This window comes from Ursus americanus, chromosome 24 (genome assembly GCF_024610735.1).
Source record: "Ursus americanus isolate L20-20 chromosome 24, mUrsAme1.1.p, whole genome shotgun sequence".
Lineage (NCBI taxonomy): Eukaryota > Metazoa > Chordata > Mammalia > Carnivora > Ursidae > Ursus > Ursus americanus.
The window spans coordinates 28338034-28357165 of record NC_142150.1 but is presented as its reverse complement, the minus strand read 5'-3'; the positions used below and the strand labels follow the sequence as shown (position 1 = coordinate 28357165).

Sequence of the window (19132 nt, the reverse complement as noted above, 5' to 3'; positions counted from 1 at the left end):
ATCTGTTGAATATTTACTATGTGCCTGGCGTTCTGCCAATGGTGCCTTGCATGTACCTCACCTAAAATCACCCTCACGGTGTCCTTTGAGGGGGAGCCTATCACCCCATTTTGCAGATGAGGTCTCTGGTGCTTTGTAGCTCATCAGGGTCACTCTCAGTGCTACGTGCAGCACTGGAAACCAGGTAGGTGTGCCTGACCCAGAAAGCAGTGCTCCTCGCCTGTACCACCCCATCTCCCTGTCCCTCCGATGGGATGGGAACAGCACCGGCCAAGTCAGACGCCCAGGATGCGTAGCCACTCCATCACCCCGGTACTCTGTCGCCTCGAACCAGCTGCTTCCTACCTCTGAGCCTTGATTTCCCTATCTGTGATGTGAGGAGGCCAGACTCCATTACTGGGGGCCCACCGGGCTCAGACATTTTAGAATCCTCAGGAGGATCAGGGATGAGGTGACCCGTTCTCAAGAAGGAGACGCTTCCTCTTGAGCCAGAGAGTGGCAAACAGCCCGGGGCAAGGCTGCGGAGGAAGGCTTGCTTCCACGGAGGAGGTTGCTGGGGGAGCAGATGGGGCAGGAAGATGGCAGCAGACCGGGGTGGGGGGGGGCTCGTGCCACTACCTCCTCCACCGTCCCCACCCACACTTTGGCTTTTGGGCAGAGCCTGGGTTTAAAAACAGCAACCACCAGTTCTTCAGCTAGTAACAGGGCTTTGTTTCCAAGGGAGCCTGCAGGACCCTAGCCCAGGTCGGATGGGAGCAGGGATGCCGAGTCCGTCCTGGGGTGCAGACAGGCCATGAGCCAGGGAGGCCACAGAGCGAAGCAGAAAGAACCGGGTTGGGGCAGTTCTGCTCCCAGATGCTCCTCTGCTTCCTGGGGGGGGGGCAGGAGGGTAAGGCCCCTTCCTGTGACTGCTTTGCCACCCTGGCATGGACAGATTGCCAGCTAGAAGTCTTGGTCAGCTGGCTTTCCCCCTACACTCACTCAGAAGTCTCCCCAGAGTCGATCTCATGCCTCCAAGGGCTGAATGAGGTGATGGTTATTCCAGATGTTGCTGTTTGGGTCAGTCTGCACTATGGGTGTATCTGGCCCAGCCACTGTGTGTGTGTGTGTGTGTGTGTGTGTGTGTGTACGCACACGTGTGTGCATGCATCTGGATGTGTGTAGGTGGGACGCAAATGTGAATATGGCATAAGGGGTGGGGAGGGGTCAGCAACAAACAAAGCCTCTGTGGCGGGGGCCTTACTTGCCTCCTGAGCCCACCCTCACCTCCTGCTGATGCCACTCTGCCCCCCAGCGAGCCTTCCATACAAAGCCTGTGACTTCAGGATCTTACCAACTGCTTCTGCCTCACTCAGAATTAGCACTTCGTCTGGTACGAGTGTGAGCATAAAAGTGTTTTGATAATTTCCTGGAGGGTTGCCATGACAATCCCCGGCAAGCTCCAAGAGGGGGTGTCTGGTGCGCACGGGAGGGAGAGAGAGACAGGAAGAGAGGAAGAGAGCCCGAGAGACAGAGAGAGGGAGAGACAGAGAGAGGCAGGGAGAAGAGCCAGGGAGACCCCCGGTGATATCCCCAAGTCAGAGCTTCAGCCCGAATTCAGCACCCGCACCCCAGTGGCCCCATTCATGCCGCAATGAGCTCACTATCTAATCTGGGCCTCACTGTAGACGGTGCAGTGGGATACCAGCTGCTGGCAGGCAGGCTGCCAGAGCTGGCAGGGTAGAGCTCGTCCCACCGGCGGAGGCACGCGGGCACCCTCCACTCTCAGGATGAGCCCCAGGGAATACCAGGCTGGAGTGGAGGCAGGGAGATGTTTAGGGACTCAGAGGGAGCCAGAGCCCAGGGAAGCCTCCCAAGAATCATGCCCAGCCTATAGGCCTGGCTCTGCTGATATGGCTAATGGCAGCACATTTCCCTGCCAGGAGCCTGCTTCCTGGCACAGCTTGGGCTGTCCAGAGGCCGTGCTTCTGTTTTTCTTACATGCTTTCTTGCAGGTCTGAGTGTCCCTCTCCAGGGACCACTGGCCTGAGAAACTACATGGATAAGGATGAAATTCCACATCATCTGTGGCCCTTAAGCTTTGCAGAGCTGGTCTTTCCCCCTCTGGCTAAAGCAGAGATATCTCCGCTACCTTTTGAGATGAGGTCATAGAGGCCCAGAAAGGGGTGGGAGCTAGAACAAGATCCCACACCAAGTAGCAATGCAGAGGCAGAGTCAGGATGGAACCCAGCCCTGGACCGTACCCCAGCCTCACTGTCCTCAGGGAAGACAGGTTCTCCGGAATGGGCCCATCTGGCACTACCCCCTTCACGTATGGACAGGGAAATTGAGGCCCACAGACATCCCTCAGCTAATCAGCATAAAGCCAGGGCTTGCAGCCTCAGATCCGGAGAAATTTTCACTGACTTTACAGAACCACCAGCCAGCCCCATGGGCTCCCTAAAGCAAGCCTTGGGGACTTATTTATGTTCCTGGGTTAAAGTGCCAGCCTCTGCCTTGGAAGAAGAGCCTTCGGGTTATTGCCAAAACAGAGCAGAGGGCAGCTGGAGCTGGAACACAGAGGCAAGGAGGTCAGCGGTTTGCCCGGGCACTGCTGAGTTCCGGCTGCATAAGGAAGTCTCTCGCAAAGGGCCTCCTGGCCTCTGCTATGGGAGCTGTGTGGCCTTGGGCTGTGGGAGCCCCAGTTTCTGCAGCTGTTGAGAGCCCAGGAGCCCTCAGAGAAACTGCTTTCTAAGCTCTGGGAAGCAGCTGCCTGGAACTGCAGTCTCGGAGATCAGAGGTATCCTCACGCCTGTCTCCAGCTTGGCTTACATCTACCTTTCAATTATTTACCAGCACGGTGGGGGGTGGGGGGGGCACCAACAGGAAAGTGCTGTGGGCTCTGAAGACAACCTGCACAGATGACTTTCCTGCAGCCTCAGTAATAGGCAACAGCACGAGAATAAGCAAATAGCATCTCAAGACTGCCTGCTTAGATACCCTGGTTTTGGTGTTTGCTAAAAAGTTCTTCTCACCACTCTGTGATTGTGGAAGCCTCACGCCTGCCCCATCCTTCTCCTGGACCAAACTAGATGATTTATTAAAACATACTGAGGTAAATCCAGCCCTGTAGGAGGGTGAATTTTTAAACAGAGTCCAAGAAATTAGTGTCAAAAAGATGCCCTTTCACGTAATGTGTTCTGAGCCTGGCCTTGAGACAGGGCACACTGCCACCCTTGTAAAAAGCTACTGGCCTACTTTGGGGGTCCAGAGATTCTATTCTCCTCAAGCCCTGCCTATCTTCCTCCTCAGACACGGCCTCGGGCTGCCTAGTGGACAAGAGATGCTTGCTGTGCCCCAGTCTATCTGCATGTTGTGGACATGGTAGGGTGTGGGGGGGCAGTTACTCCCAGGGTACCCAACTTCAGGTAGCCTCTCTCTGATGTTGCCCCACCTGTCACCAGCCATGGAAGGCATCTCCTCTGTCTTTCTTCAAGGCACCAGCTGCCATTTCTACAGCTGTTCTCTCACAGGACACACAAGGGCTGGGATGTAAAGGAATGAACTTTTCCTGAGTACCTACCTCATGCCAGTCACAAACAAGAAGCACCCTGAACCTAACATTGCACCCTTCAGCTTACCCTCTGAGATAGGTGTTACTACCTCCAAGCTTCAGTTAGGCAACAGACTCAGAGATATTCCAGAACTTTCCCAAGGCCACACAGCCCAGCAGAGACAGAGATAGAGCTGGGATTTGCTCCCAGGTCCACCAGTCGCCAAAGCTCTTCTCATCCGTGTCATTCCCATGACAGTGGCTCCTGAACCTGACCAGGGAGGGGTTCAGTGGGAGGAAGGACAGAGGAAGGATGAAGAGGGCTGGGCCTGGGGAAGAGTCTGGAACTCTCACTGGGAGCCAGGCTCCACTCCCCACAGCTCTTCCAGAAAGTGTCCTGTGGGCCAAGCAGTAGAGCTGGGTGGGGCAGGGAGGGGAGTATGGATGACATCCAAACCCCCTCGTGTCATGTGAAGATGCAGGAGAAGGCCTGGGTGCCCCTCCGCACGCACGATGACGCCCCAGGATGCAAGACAGAGCAGGCGGCGCGCGGCCAGACCGCGGATGCGCCAGAGCCTCGCACCGTGACCTCAAAGCAGCGCACTCCAACACCTCCGTCAAGAGTGTCCAGCACGTAAGACTGGAAACCACTGTTCACAGATACAAAGAAGGAAACCACAAAGGCTTGGCTGATGGGGGTCGTGAGGCCAGAGTAAATGGAACAGAACTGCAGGCTGCCAGAAGAGAAAGGAATCTTCCAGATGAGCTGGGGCAGTGTTTTTTAAACCAAGAGGCGTGACTCATTAGTGGGCCATACCAACAGTTAGGGGGCCATGGCCAGCATTTTGTAATGATACACAATAGTACAGAAAATGGAAGAGTAAACACATGTAATAAAATCCTGTTTCATGAAGCTTTAGTTTTAAACAGGGTGTGTGTGTGTAAACTTTTTTTTTTTTTTTTTTTTTTTTTTTTTACCATGGGTTCTGGTCAAAAAGCTCCAAAAAACATTAAGTTGGTTCAACCCCTGTATTCTGTAGATGGGGAACTGGGGCCAAGGGCAGGAAAAGGCTTGGCCCAGAGTCCAGACACAGGACAAGAACCAGCTCCTGATGCTTGGACACTACTTCCCTGCAGTCACAGGCTGCCTTTCAGAGGCCTGACTTCTCACTAATCTTTCAACCTTAGACACTATCAGCCTTGGCCACTCTTACCCTATGTTGTTCCCAGGCTAGAGTAGGAAGAATTCAGGGCTTCACGTGGCAGTGCTGTGACAGAACACCCTCAGGCCCTTCTTCCTCTAGGCTGGTCCTACTCTGGCTGTTTCTCTGCTTCCTTTCCTCCCCCGCCTCCCTCTCGATGGAAACACCCCAGAACCAGGGCCCTTTCGCACTCCCTCCCGCCTCCACAAACGCCCCTGTGCAGCCACCTCCCCGGTCTCTCCTGGCCATGCTGGGCCCTCTCTTCCCAGAAGACCCTGTCCTAGACCTGTCTACACACAGGTGACTCCAGCTCCACTGGCCAGGAGATCTGCCCAAGGCCCAGGGTGAGCCTCACCCCACCCTGCCCCCAGGTCCCAGGACTTTCCTTCACATCTACACACTATCTGATAAGAGCTGCCCTACATACACACCTCACACTCACTTCTTACAACAACCCTGTTTTATAGGCGGAAACACTCAGGCTAAGGAATTTGCCAAAGACCACACAGCTGTCAGCGGAGCAGCGTGCTCTAGAAGCAGGTCTACACGGCCCCAACATGTATGGCTCGGCATTACCCTGCCTGGCTGATTCCTGGCAGACTTTCCCCCAAAGCATCCTGGGTTGGGCGGGAAGACGACAGCAAGGGGATGGGAGTGAGTATCTCCCACTTCACACTGCAAGGAGGAAACGACTGCTCCACTCTCAGGACGGCAGAACACTGGAAAGGCAGCACCCACCTCCTGAGCCCCTTTCTTCCCCCAGAAGAGCGGCACTGACTTCTCTGAGAGGGAAGCTTGGAAGAAGGAACCGGGTTAGGGGAATCTCTTTCCTCGCAGGCTCAGGGGGGTTGGCAGCTGGTAGGGACAGGGCTTGCTGTGCTGCTTCCCGAACAGGGTGCCCCATGTGCCCCAGGGTGCCCCTAGACTTGGTGAAGGAATAGCGAGAATTCTGAATGTGATCATGGCTATAAGCCAAGGTCTCCCATCCGGCTTTATCAGTAAGAACACTGGTGTTTTGACCTCATCGCTGAGTCCTGTGTCTGTTTTTCTTTTGCTTCAGCACACATGGCGAGAAAGGGTGTTATCAGCACCAAAGAGCCCAACATCTTTTCTCCTCCGCTCTCCTGGGGGTCCCCACCAGGCCACACATACACATCTCTCTGCTTGGGCTTCTGCCCGGTGGATCCTCCCACCTGCAGCCCCATGCCTCACTCCCTCCTGAAAACTGTTCCCAGCCCTGTGTGGCTCCCAGGCCCGATTCAGGCTCCTCTCCCTCCCTCACTGTCCCTCCTCTAGCTCCTCTCCCCACCTCCCCAAGCCCTGGACACAAGCCACCTAGGACCCCCACGGTTATTTCCCAATCCTCCCCATTCTCCCAGGGCCTCCTCCACCAGGCAACCTTTCCTGACCACCACCCCAAAGTACATCTTCTGTTCCTCCCAGCCCTGCAGCCCTCATTGTCAGGGCCCCTTGCTTCACAGTCACCTTGTCATGGAGACGTTTCAAGCGTGTGTCTTGTTTTCTCAACAAATGACAGATCTGACCTCAATGCTAATGCTGTCCAAGATGTCCTGAGTGTTTGCTTGCTCTGCGCAGGGCACGGACAGCTTCTCCTTTACGGAGAGAAGCTCTGGAGAATACTGAGTGCAGGGCCTGGCACGTTACTGGTGCTCAATGCACAGCATGAGTTTCTCGGATACACTCAGACACCACTGGTCGGAGGAGAAGTTGGAGCCACCTTTTTGGGAAGCCATTTACACGATTGATTCAAGGCCTTAGAAATAGGCACCGCCTTCCAAATCCAGGGCCAGGCAAGGACCCCACTTTTAGGAGTGAATTCTAAGTGCACAGAGGTTTAGCCACAGGACTTTAGCCGTGTAAGTGGAAGGGTGGTGCTTCTTGTTCTTCAACAGTAAAATGGGGATAAAAATAGTTCTTGGTCTCTGGGCTGCTGTGAGGGTTAATAAATCATGAGTTAATATACGTAAAGCACTTAACACAATGCCTGGCACCGTATCCAGGCTCTATAAAAACGTTCCTTGTTCTTTTTATTTGAATTGAAGTCTGAACGAGGCCAAATCCTGGGCTCTTCGCTACGACACCGCCCTGCCTCCCCCTATTCCCCTCTCCTGCATTCTAAAAACAACAGATCAGTTACTAATAATAGCAAACACCACCCCGACATCAACAACGATCTAAACATCCAACATACTGGGACTGGTTACCCAACGCAACATATACAATCCTATGCAGCCATTCAAAACCATGTTATGGGACAGCAATTAATGTCATGCACTCATGTTCTTAATAAATAAGAAAAGGCTACAAAATGATGAGTTCAGTATGAAGTTGTGTTGTTTTTTTTTACGGATACAAATATGCAGAAAAAATACACTGCAAAATGTGAAGAGCTGTTGTCTCTGGTTGTAAAGTTACAAGTGATTTTCCTTTTTGTCTTCCTTTTTAATTTCTTGCAAAAAACATGTACTCCTTTTCTAGTTAGAAATAATAACTAATTTTGAGAAAGAAAATAAAAGCCACACTGGCTTCCTTCTATCTGTAATAGAAGGGATCGTGTCCTCCTTTTATACATTCCCACTGTAGCTAACACACAATCTTCAGACATAAAAGCCCTGGTCTTGAACAGAATTCCAGCCCCGCAATCTTGTTTAATCTTCCAGGCCAAGGCGTTCTGTACAGAATTTAGAAACCGCCAGCAAGGACAAGAAAACAATGTGACTGGTAGGGGTGCGCCTGAGCCTGGTTGGGTGACCTGTCCCCCGGGGCTGGGAAAGCTCAAACACTGCCCTGAGGGGAAAGAGACAGTGAAATTAGGCCAGCAATGGTGCATTAGGAGACCAATCACCTGGGGAGCATGTGGCAGGGCTGCTGAGAGTGAGCGGAGCTTTGACTGGAGGCCACTTTGGCATCTGGCATCTCTCATCAGCTTGGTCTAAAGAACTCCCAGGAGACGTGTAAATGCCACTGGATCTTAATATGGTGGATAATTTTCATTTTGCTCCTCCTCCCAAAGCTTCTGGGCCTCCCCTCACAGACTGCAACAGAGGTGTGGACACTCAGGGAGCCTGCCAAGAGGAAAGGTGGGGTCACAGGGCCATTGGTCAGCTGCAGAGGAATCACTCACCCAGCAGGAGGGTCAGGGCTGGAGTCAGTAGGGCATGTGGAAGGAGCCACCTATGACATGACGTTACTAAGCACATTACTGTCAGAAGTGTGACATTCGAGACCTCGCGACCCTCCCAAAACTTCGGAGAGGTGGCTGCTTCTGTGTCCATCGCGCAGCTGAGGGAACAGCCTTAGGGCTGTCTGGTCCAAGGTGACTCAACTAGAAAGGTCAGAGTGGGACTCAAGCCCCGGTCCGCCTCACTCAAACTGAGGCTTCTTCCCCAAGAGCTGTGGCAGTAATTCTGACAGCTGTGGAGGCTGGGCCAGTCGTGGGGTGTCATGGCGGCTCCCTAATCCGCCCCGTGCCTGCAGCACCAGAAGAGGGGGCACGCCCCCTTGCAAGCCCGAATCTAGGCCAGTCTTGCCTGAAGCTGTCCCACTCCCTGGCCTCATAAGCTGGTGCAGGGCTTGGCTTGCACTTTTTTCGGCAGGAGGAGGCTACCTCCAGCTGCAGCAGGGACTCTTGACATGTATTGAGCCCCCGGGCCAGTGCAGCGCAGAGCCGGTCAATACCACTCCTTGGAGGCCTGCCCCACAGGCACTGTGACTTTCTGGGCGATCTGTGTCTGTGTTCCCTCCAGTCACCAGGTGCTGCTTTTAGCTAGAAATCTCAGAGGAGGTCACGGAATCCGAGTGGTGGAAAGATAGTGGCCTAAGCACTTGATATGGGTCTTCATGCTGGTTCTGCCTTACCAGCTGGGTGTCCCTGGCATGAGCACCCCTGGAACTTGCCTTCCTCATCTGTCCAATGGGGAGAGCAGGTCCTAACCTATACCCTCATGGTACTTTGGGAGACAGAGGGCAAGGCATTCGCAAGAGTTCACTGCTCTCCTCTCCGGCCCACCTCTTCCCTGCTGGAGGAGGCAGACTGGGGGAGACGGGGGCAGTTGAGAGGGAAGCCAGACATTTTGACTCCCCCTTGATTTCTTGCCTCTGGGCTAGCTGTCCTTTCCCCTTCACTGCAGGTGAATGGAGACTAAAAGCTACTATCAGAGAGGGTGCTGGGGAAAAATGAGTGGCTAATCCCTTAGACATTTTCAGAGGAAACATTCCAGAAAAGTTTTCTCTAACCAACAAGGGCACAGGAAAACACTTCCCCTGAGTCCTGCCTGGGTGGCCTGCAGCCTGAACGCACTTGGGCCAGAGTTTGGGAAGCACCCCCACCCCTGTGGCATCCTTTATCCACCCATCCCACGTTCTTCAGGCAGGGAGGATATAGCCCTCAACCCAGAATTGTTTTTTGGAGGTGTGGATTCCCTTCCTAGAGGGCCCCACCCATGCCCATTCTCTAAGTACAGACAAGAAGGGCAGGGTGGGAGCCAGTGGCATAGAGACAGACTCGGTCATCACAGCACCTGTAGAAGGGCCTGGAAAGTGGCTTCCTCCCTCTTGGACGGTGGTGGTGGGGTGGGGGGGGGGCAGCCCTACAGACTCTGCCATTTGCTGCAGCAGGCAACATTTTGGCCACATCTAGCCAAGCGGGTGCATGCGTTCTGATGGCCTTTTCAGGGGGTTGTCTGGATCATCACATGGGCTGCTCGGCAGGCCCTTCCTGCAGTGGGCGGCTAAGTGCAACCTGATCACACAGCCCCTCCAGAGCCCACTTCTTTTTGCCTCCTGCCCCAGGGGAAAAGCTCCCAGGCTCCCAGGCTCAGATTGGTGTCTCTATGCTGCTTCTGGTGAAGGGACCAAGAAAGCAGTCCCTCCAGCCCCAGGAGACACTGGCTGCAGCTGTCCCCCATGCCTGGGGCCAGGGCTGGGGAAAGCCCAAAGACAGCACAGAAGGCCTGCTGACAAGCAGCCCTGTAGGCCGCTTCCAGCCAACCCCGGGACACCAGATTTCAGGATCTGATCATCTTCTAGGTACATGTTCCTCCACCTGATTAAAAAACAAAACAATGACCGCATTAGGGTCACTTTTAGGAAGAAGTCAGATTAGGGATGTAATAGGCCCAAAATAGTTGTTTTTGTTTTAAGGGTTATGTATTTTAGAGAGAGAGCATGCTCACGTGCACACCCAAGCTCAAGAGTGGGGGCAGAGGGAGACACTCGAGCAGACTCTGTGCTGAGTGCCAAGCCCAATGCGGGGACTGATCTCATGACCCATGAGATCATGACCTGCACGGAAACCAAGAGCTGGATGCTTAACCAGCAGAGCCACCCAGGCACCCCCAAGCCCAACACAGCACTCTGTAAACTCCCTTGTGGCTTTCACCTTTCCTTCCCGTCCAGAAACCTATAATTTGTGTCCAGGGTTAAAAGCTAGTGGGGTCAGAGGCCAGGATCCTGCCTGAGCATGCCCACACTTCTGGAGGCCCCATGAGAAAAGGGACTGTCCCTGGTGTTCAGGAAATGTGAGGGGTGGGGGTGGGTGACAGCACTGACATCACTGTAATGACAACGCTGTCACACAAACCTCGGTCGGCATGGAGCTGGCTCACTTGAGAAAGCAATCTTCTCGGTAATGCTGGCTACAAATGTCCCACCTCACTTACCCTGCCTTCCTGTACTGCTCTCCGACACTAGGCCCCTCGCTCAGCTTTAACACTAAAAAATAGCCCCGCCCAACAGGGGGCTCTGTTCACAGGCTGGAAAGGCATTTGTAAATTGGCGCAGCAGTACTACGCCAGCTGGAAAAGGCACCCTTAGTCTGTGTTCCACTCTAATAAATAAACAGCAACGTCATTTCCCTGTTGACCCTCAGACACAGGAATCACCATATCTAAGACTGGATTCCAGCAGCACAAAACTGGCCAGAGCCTCCCGTGAGGGTTCTTTCCAAAGAGAAAATGGGGAGGGGGGAGGGGACAGTTGTTGACTAGGTCCTTCGGAGGAGAGCGAGTGGGTGGAACCATGTATACCTAAAGATTTAAACAAACAGAATGCATCACTATGGAAACATTCGGCTTTTTCAAAAGCATTGTTCAGAAAAATAAAGCAATCAAGACTTCAGATTCAACATTTTACAAGTGTTTATGACCAGAAAAGGCAAAGTGGGTCTTGGATATTCTGCAGCCAAGTAAAAGCTGCCAGAACTCAAGGAAGAAATATTCCCAGCAGGGCAGGGACCCATCATGTGTCAAGGATTTCTCTAGTCCTCCAACTGGCGCGTTCCGCTCAGTGCAGGACCCACTTCACTCTGTTGGGGTTGCCATGACACAATTCAGGAGACAGGGCCACTTGCTGACCCAGTCCAGGCGGACCTGCCACACACTAGGGCAAGGTCATATCAGCCACGGAGGCCACACAGAGTGAACGCCACAAGGAAATGTCAGGTTTATGAGCTCGCGCGAGCTCCAAACTTATCAGCAACTGTCCATGCCACCGGAGTTAGTGGTTCAGTCAGCAATGCAGATCAGGATTTCAATACGGAGGATATGATCTGAGGCTGGGTGCGCACTGTTCTAAGGCAAGCTGCCTGTTGGCAAGACACTTTTGGTGTACAACCCGACCCGTTTCTTTGGGGTGTCTGTTGACCACAGTCGGGCTGTTGTTAAGTATCACGAAGAAGCCTGACGCTGAGTTTGGGCGTCATACAGAGCCCCAGATATACTCACAGGTAAGCACGAAGAGAGGAAAGGACCATGCATCCACCTCAGAGGGTTTGCTGGGATATGATCAGGAAACACTGTTCTGGGTCACTGGAAGGCTGGATGAGTATTAATCTAACTTGCCAGAAACTGGATTCTCTCCCCCCAAAACAAGCTTCCTTAAATGGCCAATTATGAGTCCAGTTGGCAGCACGGTTTCTGACTAGGAGCTAATGTTGATCAGGAAGAGAGACGCAGACGCCTGCCCTCACACACAGGAAAGCCAGAGGACAAACCAGGAGGCCTGGGAGGCAGCTCTGCCCGTGGGGTCCCAGGCTGAGCTGGGCGGCCAGCTCCGCAGGAGCAAGCATGGAGGTTCAGGCTCTCAGAGAGGCCCGGTAAACTATTCTGCCTACATTCATCACGGCAGAGGGAAAAGCACGCAGTTTAAGGATTCACCTGTGGTTTGAATTCTGGTTCTGCTGCTTCGAAGTCCTATTAAATCACCTACCCCTTCCTGGGGGGCTCAGCTGCCTGGTGGCTACAATGGGAAGAGCATCTCTTTCCTACATGGCTGTGAGGGAGGATGAGGGATTACGTAGAAAAAGCTTCCAGGACAGTTTCTGGCAGGTGATTAAAGCTCAAAAAAAGGGAGCAAAAAAACTAGAGCTGTTTTTCTTCATGCTACATTGTTATATTTGCTTCCTCTGCTTTACAAGTAACGCTGGCGAAGCAGATCGGCCCCTAACTCCTAGTGAAGATGTACGGCCAGTAAAACTCAGCCACAGGCTGGCGCAGTCGCGGAGCACCCTCGGCCAGGTTCCGACTGTTCCTGTGCAGTCCTCGACCCTGTGCTCTAACTCTGTGGCAAGTGCCTGCTTGTCATTTCAAAAGGGGCATTATCTTAGTGGTTAAAAAAGGTGGGGAGGGTAGTTCTAGCACTGGCCGGCAAGAAACAAAAGCTAAGGCTGCTGCTCTCAGCTGAAGATGCCCAGGCGGAGGCTCGGGCCGTCGGCTGTCGAGTAGGAATCCAGTTCCCCGACAGCCATGGAAGCGATGAGTGAAGAGATCAAATGTGCAGCTGACATAAGGGGAGGCCATGACCCTACATTAGGAGGGATGCCGTAAGACCGGGAACCATCTGCCAGTTCTTTCGTCTGTGGGAGTGGAAGAGGAATTTCCCAAAGTCATGGATCAAACTCACAACGGAAGCTGGCTGTACCACCCTGGCCAGGTTTTGTTTAATAGGAAAACAGCTAGGAATTAGAGGTTTTATTTGACTTTTATGGTGATTTGCATCACCTTCACTGAAAGGCTTGGTGTGATGCTCAGATTTTATAAAGCATTTAGTATTTGTTACAGAAAGGAGCTATCCACATGAAAAAAAATTTTTTTTAAGTGTGTGGGGGAGTGGGGGAACCCCAATGCGAGAAGCCAGAAAGCCTGTCAGAAAGCAGAGCCCGACAGGCCTGGTGTTGCATCTGAGTTCTAGGGAAGAGCCTGGCCAGTTTTTGGCACTTTACCATCCCCGAGGCCATCCGTCTTCTAGCACGGAATGGAAACAAGATCAAAAGAAGGCTCTGTACATTCTCCCAGCAGGCAGCTCCAGAAACGCTAACTCTCTTGCCCTGTTTTCACCCATCTGATTCCATTCTCTTTCTCTCAAGTTTTCCCTATCTTGGTTTGGAATCAATCTGGCACAGTGCTCCTAAGTCAAGAGGTCAAGAAGACATGTGATTTTATGATGCAAGAAAGGGCAGCCACTCTGTTCTGTTTTGGGAACCCTGATGACATCATGGACTAACCACTGAATCTCAGGAACTTGTGTCTAAGAGAGCACTGAGTCAGAAGAAAGCTTTCGTCACAGGGCTCCTGGAACTTAAAGCAAAGACAACTATTAGGTGACTGAGCCCATCCCCAGAGGACTGCTCCTGCTCTCTCTGGCCCGGGTTTAAATGACTCAAGTCATTCTCTAGGGGAAACCCATCTATGTGGGACAGCTGTCACTAGCAGGACATTTGTTGCTCTTCAGCCTAAATTTCTCATGACATCACTCAAAGACTTCTCCCTCTGAGGGGGCAGTTTTCTCTCGTATTACAAGCATCCAGGCGGCTGCCTGAAGATGGCTGGGTTACAGGACACGGCCTCCACTCTTTATTCAGTGGCATGTAACCTGTCTAGGTCTGTCCCAGGAAGGAGACTAGGTTAAATAAAGTGCTCCCAGAATATGCAGCATTCCATTATGAAAGCACACAAGCCAAGATGTTGAGGAGTCAAGGCGGACTTCCACGAGGCTCTGTGAGGCCACTTTGTTTGGGTTTCGGCAGCTGTCTGCCTGCGGAGGGCTCCAGAGTCACTGACGCGTATTTATATCCTACTTCCTGAAGTCACAAGGAACAAACACGTGCACATCTACCCTGGAGGCAAAGCCCATTCACACAGCCTCAAATGAAGCAGGGAGGGCAGGAGAGAAACTGCTTACGGACAAAATCACCTGTGAGCACAGCCACAGCAGGTTTTAATTTGCCTGAAGAAGATATGTGATTTCAAGATGTGATGAGGGAGTACTGTTCCCGCAGTAAACACAGTATGAACATGAACTGCTCGCTGTCATTTAATAGGACTCCGGCTGGGAAGCAAATCCCCACCCTTGTCTTCCAAGTAGCCACCCCGTGAGATCAGCTGGACCAGCCTCTGGAAGTTTCTTCACAGCAGAAGGTTTGCTCAGTCTCAGCCCAGCTTCCCTCTCAAAGATCTCCCATCACCAGTGCGCCCCTCCAGGGTCTGGATAAACTGTCCGAAAGGTCAGGTTTATTCTCGGTTCTCTAGAGTGGTACTCTTTGGGCACTCGATGCTAAACAGAAATATAAATAACTCTGACATAAACACATTTATGAGGACATGGACATATTTTGACTTCATCCCCCCTCAACCCCGCATGAGCATCAATAAGCTCTTTGAAGTCTTGTGGAGAAGGGTTTTCTTCTCTGAAGCAAATCCCTCCCAGCCCCCACCACTCGGATAAGCCAGCGCCCTCACGGTGAGGCACCGTTTTTATCTTTTCTAATTGTTGTTCTTCCTCACAGCTTCCTACCATTTTCCCAAATCTCGTAAGACAACACATAAATGACTGAGACCAAAGGCAGGCATGAGATTCTGCTCCCATGCTAAGCATTCTTCCATGAACTTGCACACCTTGAAGGTGACCTGGCTTTAAAAGAGCCCAGCCTAAGGCGAGAAGCTATGCCACCCAGTATGCCAGCCACTGGCTACCTGGAGCTCCTGAAATGAATTGAAATCAAATTAAAAATTCAGTCCTTCAACATACTAGCCACATTTCAAAAGATCAATAATATTTGTGTGTGTCCAGTGGCTACTACATGAGGACTTAGATGCAGAATATTTCCAGTGTCACAGAAAGTTCTACTGGATGCCACTGCTGCAGAGGTCCATTCTGATCGTCAGAATCAAAACTCCTTGGAAATGATGTCACTGCACCGCCTCTCGCTCATGATAAAAGCAACTTGCCTTTCCCCATATTTACTAGAGAAATGAATAATCATACGCCTTCAGGGCACCGCCTCCATGTGAATCCGAAATTCTTGCACATTCTCACCTGCCAGTCGGCTTGTGTCGCTCCTTCCATGATTAACAAGGTCCCATGATCCAAGGGGATCTTCACTCTCTCCACATATGTGTAGTCTCCATTCTCTTCCTAGAAAACAGCATTCATTGCACTACATTTTTTGCTTGTGTGACCAAGATGCCACAGAACCTGACAGTGGTCGAGAAATGCAAATCTCTCCTCAGCTAGACTGTAGGGGTTCATCTACTGGCTCTGTCCATGGCAGCCGTCTGGCCTTAGGCAAGTTGTGGCACCACTCTGTACCTTAATTTACTCATCTGTAAAATGGGGGTGACGACAGGACCTGGCACATAGGGCTGCATGAGCCTCCACTGTTGTGATCTGCGTACGTCACTTGGAGACTGGTGCATAGGAAGTGTAAGTGCCAGATATTACCACTAGCAGCAGCTACAGTGCAGAAGAGTCCATTCTGGCATGTGAAGAAATTAAGTCATTTATACAAGAACTCTTTACATCTGCTTTATGCTGTGCGCTGTGTTTTGCCATAGTGTGGGAAAAAATGGGCTTTTAAACAAGACATGGTGTGGTGAGTTCTCATCACCTTTTTACGATTCATGCTAATTCACTAATCAATGCCTATGTTAAAACTGGTTACGACTCTTCCTACAGCTCCTCTGGTGTCTTGGAGATAAATTCTTGTTTCTTTCCAGAACAGTCAACAGCAAGATTTTCTTAAAGAAGGGAGCTCTGGCTTGACCAGAACAGTGTTGCAAACTGAGACTGGCTGTTTAAGCCTCGGAGCGGCTATAGATCACAACTCCTCATCACTTCAGACAGAAATGCCTTGTATTGACATTGCCCCTCTCTTCCAGAGAGCTCAATTCATGTCCAGGCACGGCCTGCAAAACAGCCCAAAAATGGGAGTCACTCCTCCTTCACAGCTGACAAAGGGGTACGTTCAAAGAGTTCGTCAAGAGTTGAGACCCAAGCTTCCTGATTTTTCCATTTCCATTCTGGGCAGATCCACCCGTTCATCTCCTTCACTTCTGATGCAAGGGACTGCATTTGGGTTACTGCAGGATTGACTGCCCTGCAATACTGTGTTTGTGTTCATTATTGTAGGGGTGCTTCTGAGAACATAACTATTTACAGTGATTTCCTTCAGGAAAATCAAAATCAAAACAATAATGAACTTGCATAAACAGTTTAAGTTCCAGGTCCCAACCCTTGGCAGTGACTTTGTGGAGCACAGTCCTAACTTTTACAGGCAGAAGATAAAAGCAATGTTTGAAATAATTTTTGGTTTCGGTGATTGATTTTAATTGTGCCTGCCACCTTTTCTTTTCCAGCAGCAAGTAAGCGCCGAAGCATTAACCTCTGGCCCCTCAGCCAACCAGAGAGTAGTGGGAAGGTGACCCTGTCCTCAGGTGGCCCAGCTGCATCTCAGAGAAGAAAAAGGCGGCTCTCTGAAAAGAAGGACTCCAACTAGAGGAGATGGATGTGGGTGGCACGGCGGTTAAGCGCCTGCCTTCGGCTCAGGGGGTGATCCGGGCGTTATGGGATCGAGCCCCACATCAGGCTCCTCCGCTATGAGCCCGCTTCTTCCTCTCCCACTCCCCCTGCTTGTGTTCCCTCTCTCGCTGGCTATCTCTCTGTCGAATAAATAAATAAAATCTTTAAAAAAAAAAAGAAAGAAAGAAAAGGTACCAGAAGGGAGTGCATTGTCCATGAGATTAGAGGGCTCAAGGCTCCTTGATTTAAGCTGTAAAATCAGTTGTCAGATCAAGGTTCAACATAGCGAGGAGCAGACATTCTCCTGCCTTCTGCATACTGCATACCCAGGGAGTGCAGCAGGACCTTCATCTGTAACTCAAGCATAGACACAAGGACAGGGCTGCAAAATGAAGTAGAGAGGAAAGGCGCTGCCCAGACATGAAGCCAATCCTGAGATGAAGATCTCTTCAAAGAGTAAAAACATTCCTGGGGAGGAGGGGGCGCCAAGGCCAGTGGAAGAGAAGGGGTGAGCACAGTAATTCTGCCTGGAAACACCCGGCGGGAGTAGAGCCAGCAACCAAGAGAGAATTCCACATGCAAATGGGAACTATCAGCCCTGATGGAACGTAATGTTCAACAGAGCCATGTTTCACTTAATGCTCCTACGATCTGAATGTTTCAAATGAGAGAAAGCCTCAGGTTGCTTTTAAACATATTACATCCAATATAACCTTTAGCTGTACTTAAAAGCAGAAGAGGGAGATCTTTCACTTGGGATAGAGCTACTCTTGATCAGTCCCGAAGCAGACAGCGATACCCAGGGCACCCACTGTGTGAGGTGATGTCATCACTTTGCTGCTTGCTATTTGTCCCTTCCAACACCCTTGACTCAGAAAGCGCATTCCTAATCTGCAGAAGGAGATAGAGAAGAGGGCAAGGGATTCTACTAAGGCAACACAGAGCTCACAAATGTGTCCTTCTTCTCTTGAGGACAGAGTGCCAAGAGACCCGAGAGCCACCCTTTAACTTAACCAAGATACACAGAGACTTTTTCCACTTTGGAAGAAGATAAAAGGCCAGCGGAGCTCACGTGGCTGTGCATAAAGACTCAAATTGATAAATGGATAAGCAACGCTGGAAGCAAGGGTCAGACTGTTTAGAGGAGTGCATTCACAGCCATTAAGCATGGTTAAGTTACCAAAACACAGCTCTGTGACCCTTTTGATTTACTCAGGTCTTTCTTCAAAACAAAACAAAACAAAACACAACCCTAAAAAAAACATGGCTTAGGATAAAATTTTCCATCCATGATCCCAATTAAAAGAGGCTTTTTAGGGGCACCTGGCTGGCTCAGTCAGTTGAGCATGTGACTCTTGATCTCAGGGCTGTGAGTTCAAGCCCCACTTTGGGCACAGAGCTTACTTAAAAAAAAGAGGCTTTTTAGGGTCACTATCAGTCTACAGGGTGGGTTTTGTTGTTGAGGATTTGGTTTTCCACACAAAATTTCACAAGTAGATGAAAAAAGCAAAAAATACATACTTTTATGTTAATTCTGATCAACACTCTCCCCTCCTCCCCAAGCACAGCCAGTTCATTTGAACACACGATTATGATTCCCAAGGCGCGTTGGACCTTCCCAAAGTTCTTATACTCCCACCTCTGCCTTCCAACACAAGCTTATTCGGTTTCCTTTAGAAAAATAGTATTTAGGGGGAAAAAATCTGGGTGTATTTGTCATTCTGTCATTACTAACCATCCAACAGACAGGAAATCTAAACATGTTTCTTTTCATTGGAAAGGTAACTGCATGTTTTACAAGCTCTATGTAGATTTTTCATGTAATCGCTCCTTTCTTGTCCTAAAAAGGTGCCTTAGACAATACAAACAACAATCGATGCTTGAAAATCAGAAGCAGCAGAGTTTTTTCTCTCTACAGAATAAAAGTGACATGAGTTCACTAAAGTAAAAGACACATGGAAATTACTGGTTTGATGCCTGGCTTTCTCCTCTCTGATAAACTCCATGAACAGAGGACTATGTTGTCTTGCCCTTTTGAAATACACTCGGCACCTATCACACACATCAATAAATATGTGCTGAAAGGGGAAAAGCACCAAGAAAATATAACCCTATTATCCAGAATTCATGCAATGCATATACAGGAAACATTCTGTATATATAATCAAGTACTTTACATTTTGAACATTATATTGTGAGAATGTTTTTATGTCTCAAATGTACAGTATTTCAGAAATGGGGTTATATAATATTCCTTTTATGAACATATCTTTCCTTCTTTAAACTCACAAATATTTTTTGACCACTGTGTATATCAGGCACTGTGCTAATGCTAAGAATATAGCAACGAGGTACACACTGCTGGACACTGAGATTTTAATACATCAGTATCGCTAAAAAAAAAAAAAAAGAGAGAGAGAGAGAAGAATGGAAGGAAGGAAGGAAGGAAGGAAGGAAGGAAGGAAGGAAGGAGGGAAGGAAGGAAGAAAAAGAAAGAAAGAAAGAAAGAAAGAAAGAAAGAAAGAAAGAAAGAAAGAAAGAAAGAAAGAAAGACAGACTACTACAAGTAGATCCTTACCAAAAC

At 50.4% G+C, this 19132-nt stretch overlaps 1 protein-coding gene across 4 annotated transcripts in view; it reads right to left on the bottom strand.

The window, feature by feature from the left end:
- Positions 1 to 14046: 14046 nt before the first annotated feature.
- The window catches only part of ALKBH3 (alkB homolog 3, alpha-ketoglutarate dependent dioxygenase), a 33229-nt gene continuing 28143 nt past the window's right edge, over positions 14047 to 19132 (bottom strand). For all 4 annotated transcript variants that reach the window (XM_045808776.2, XM_045808779.2, XM_045808778.2 and 1 more), the window contains 2 exons: positions 15067 to 15165; positions 14047 to 14304 (listed from right to left, as the gene is read on the bottom strand). In XM_045808776.2, coding sequence (XP_045664732.1) covers positions 14212 to 14304; positions 15067 to 15165 — 192 coding nt within the window. In that variant the 3' untranslated portion in view covers positions 14047 to 14211. The remainder of the gene's footprint in view (positions 14305 to 15066; positions 15166 to 19132) is intronic.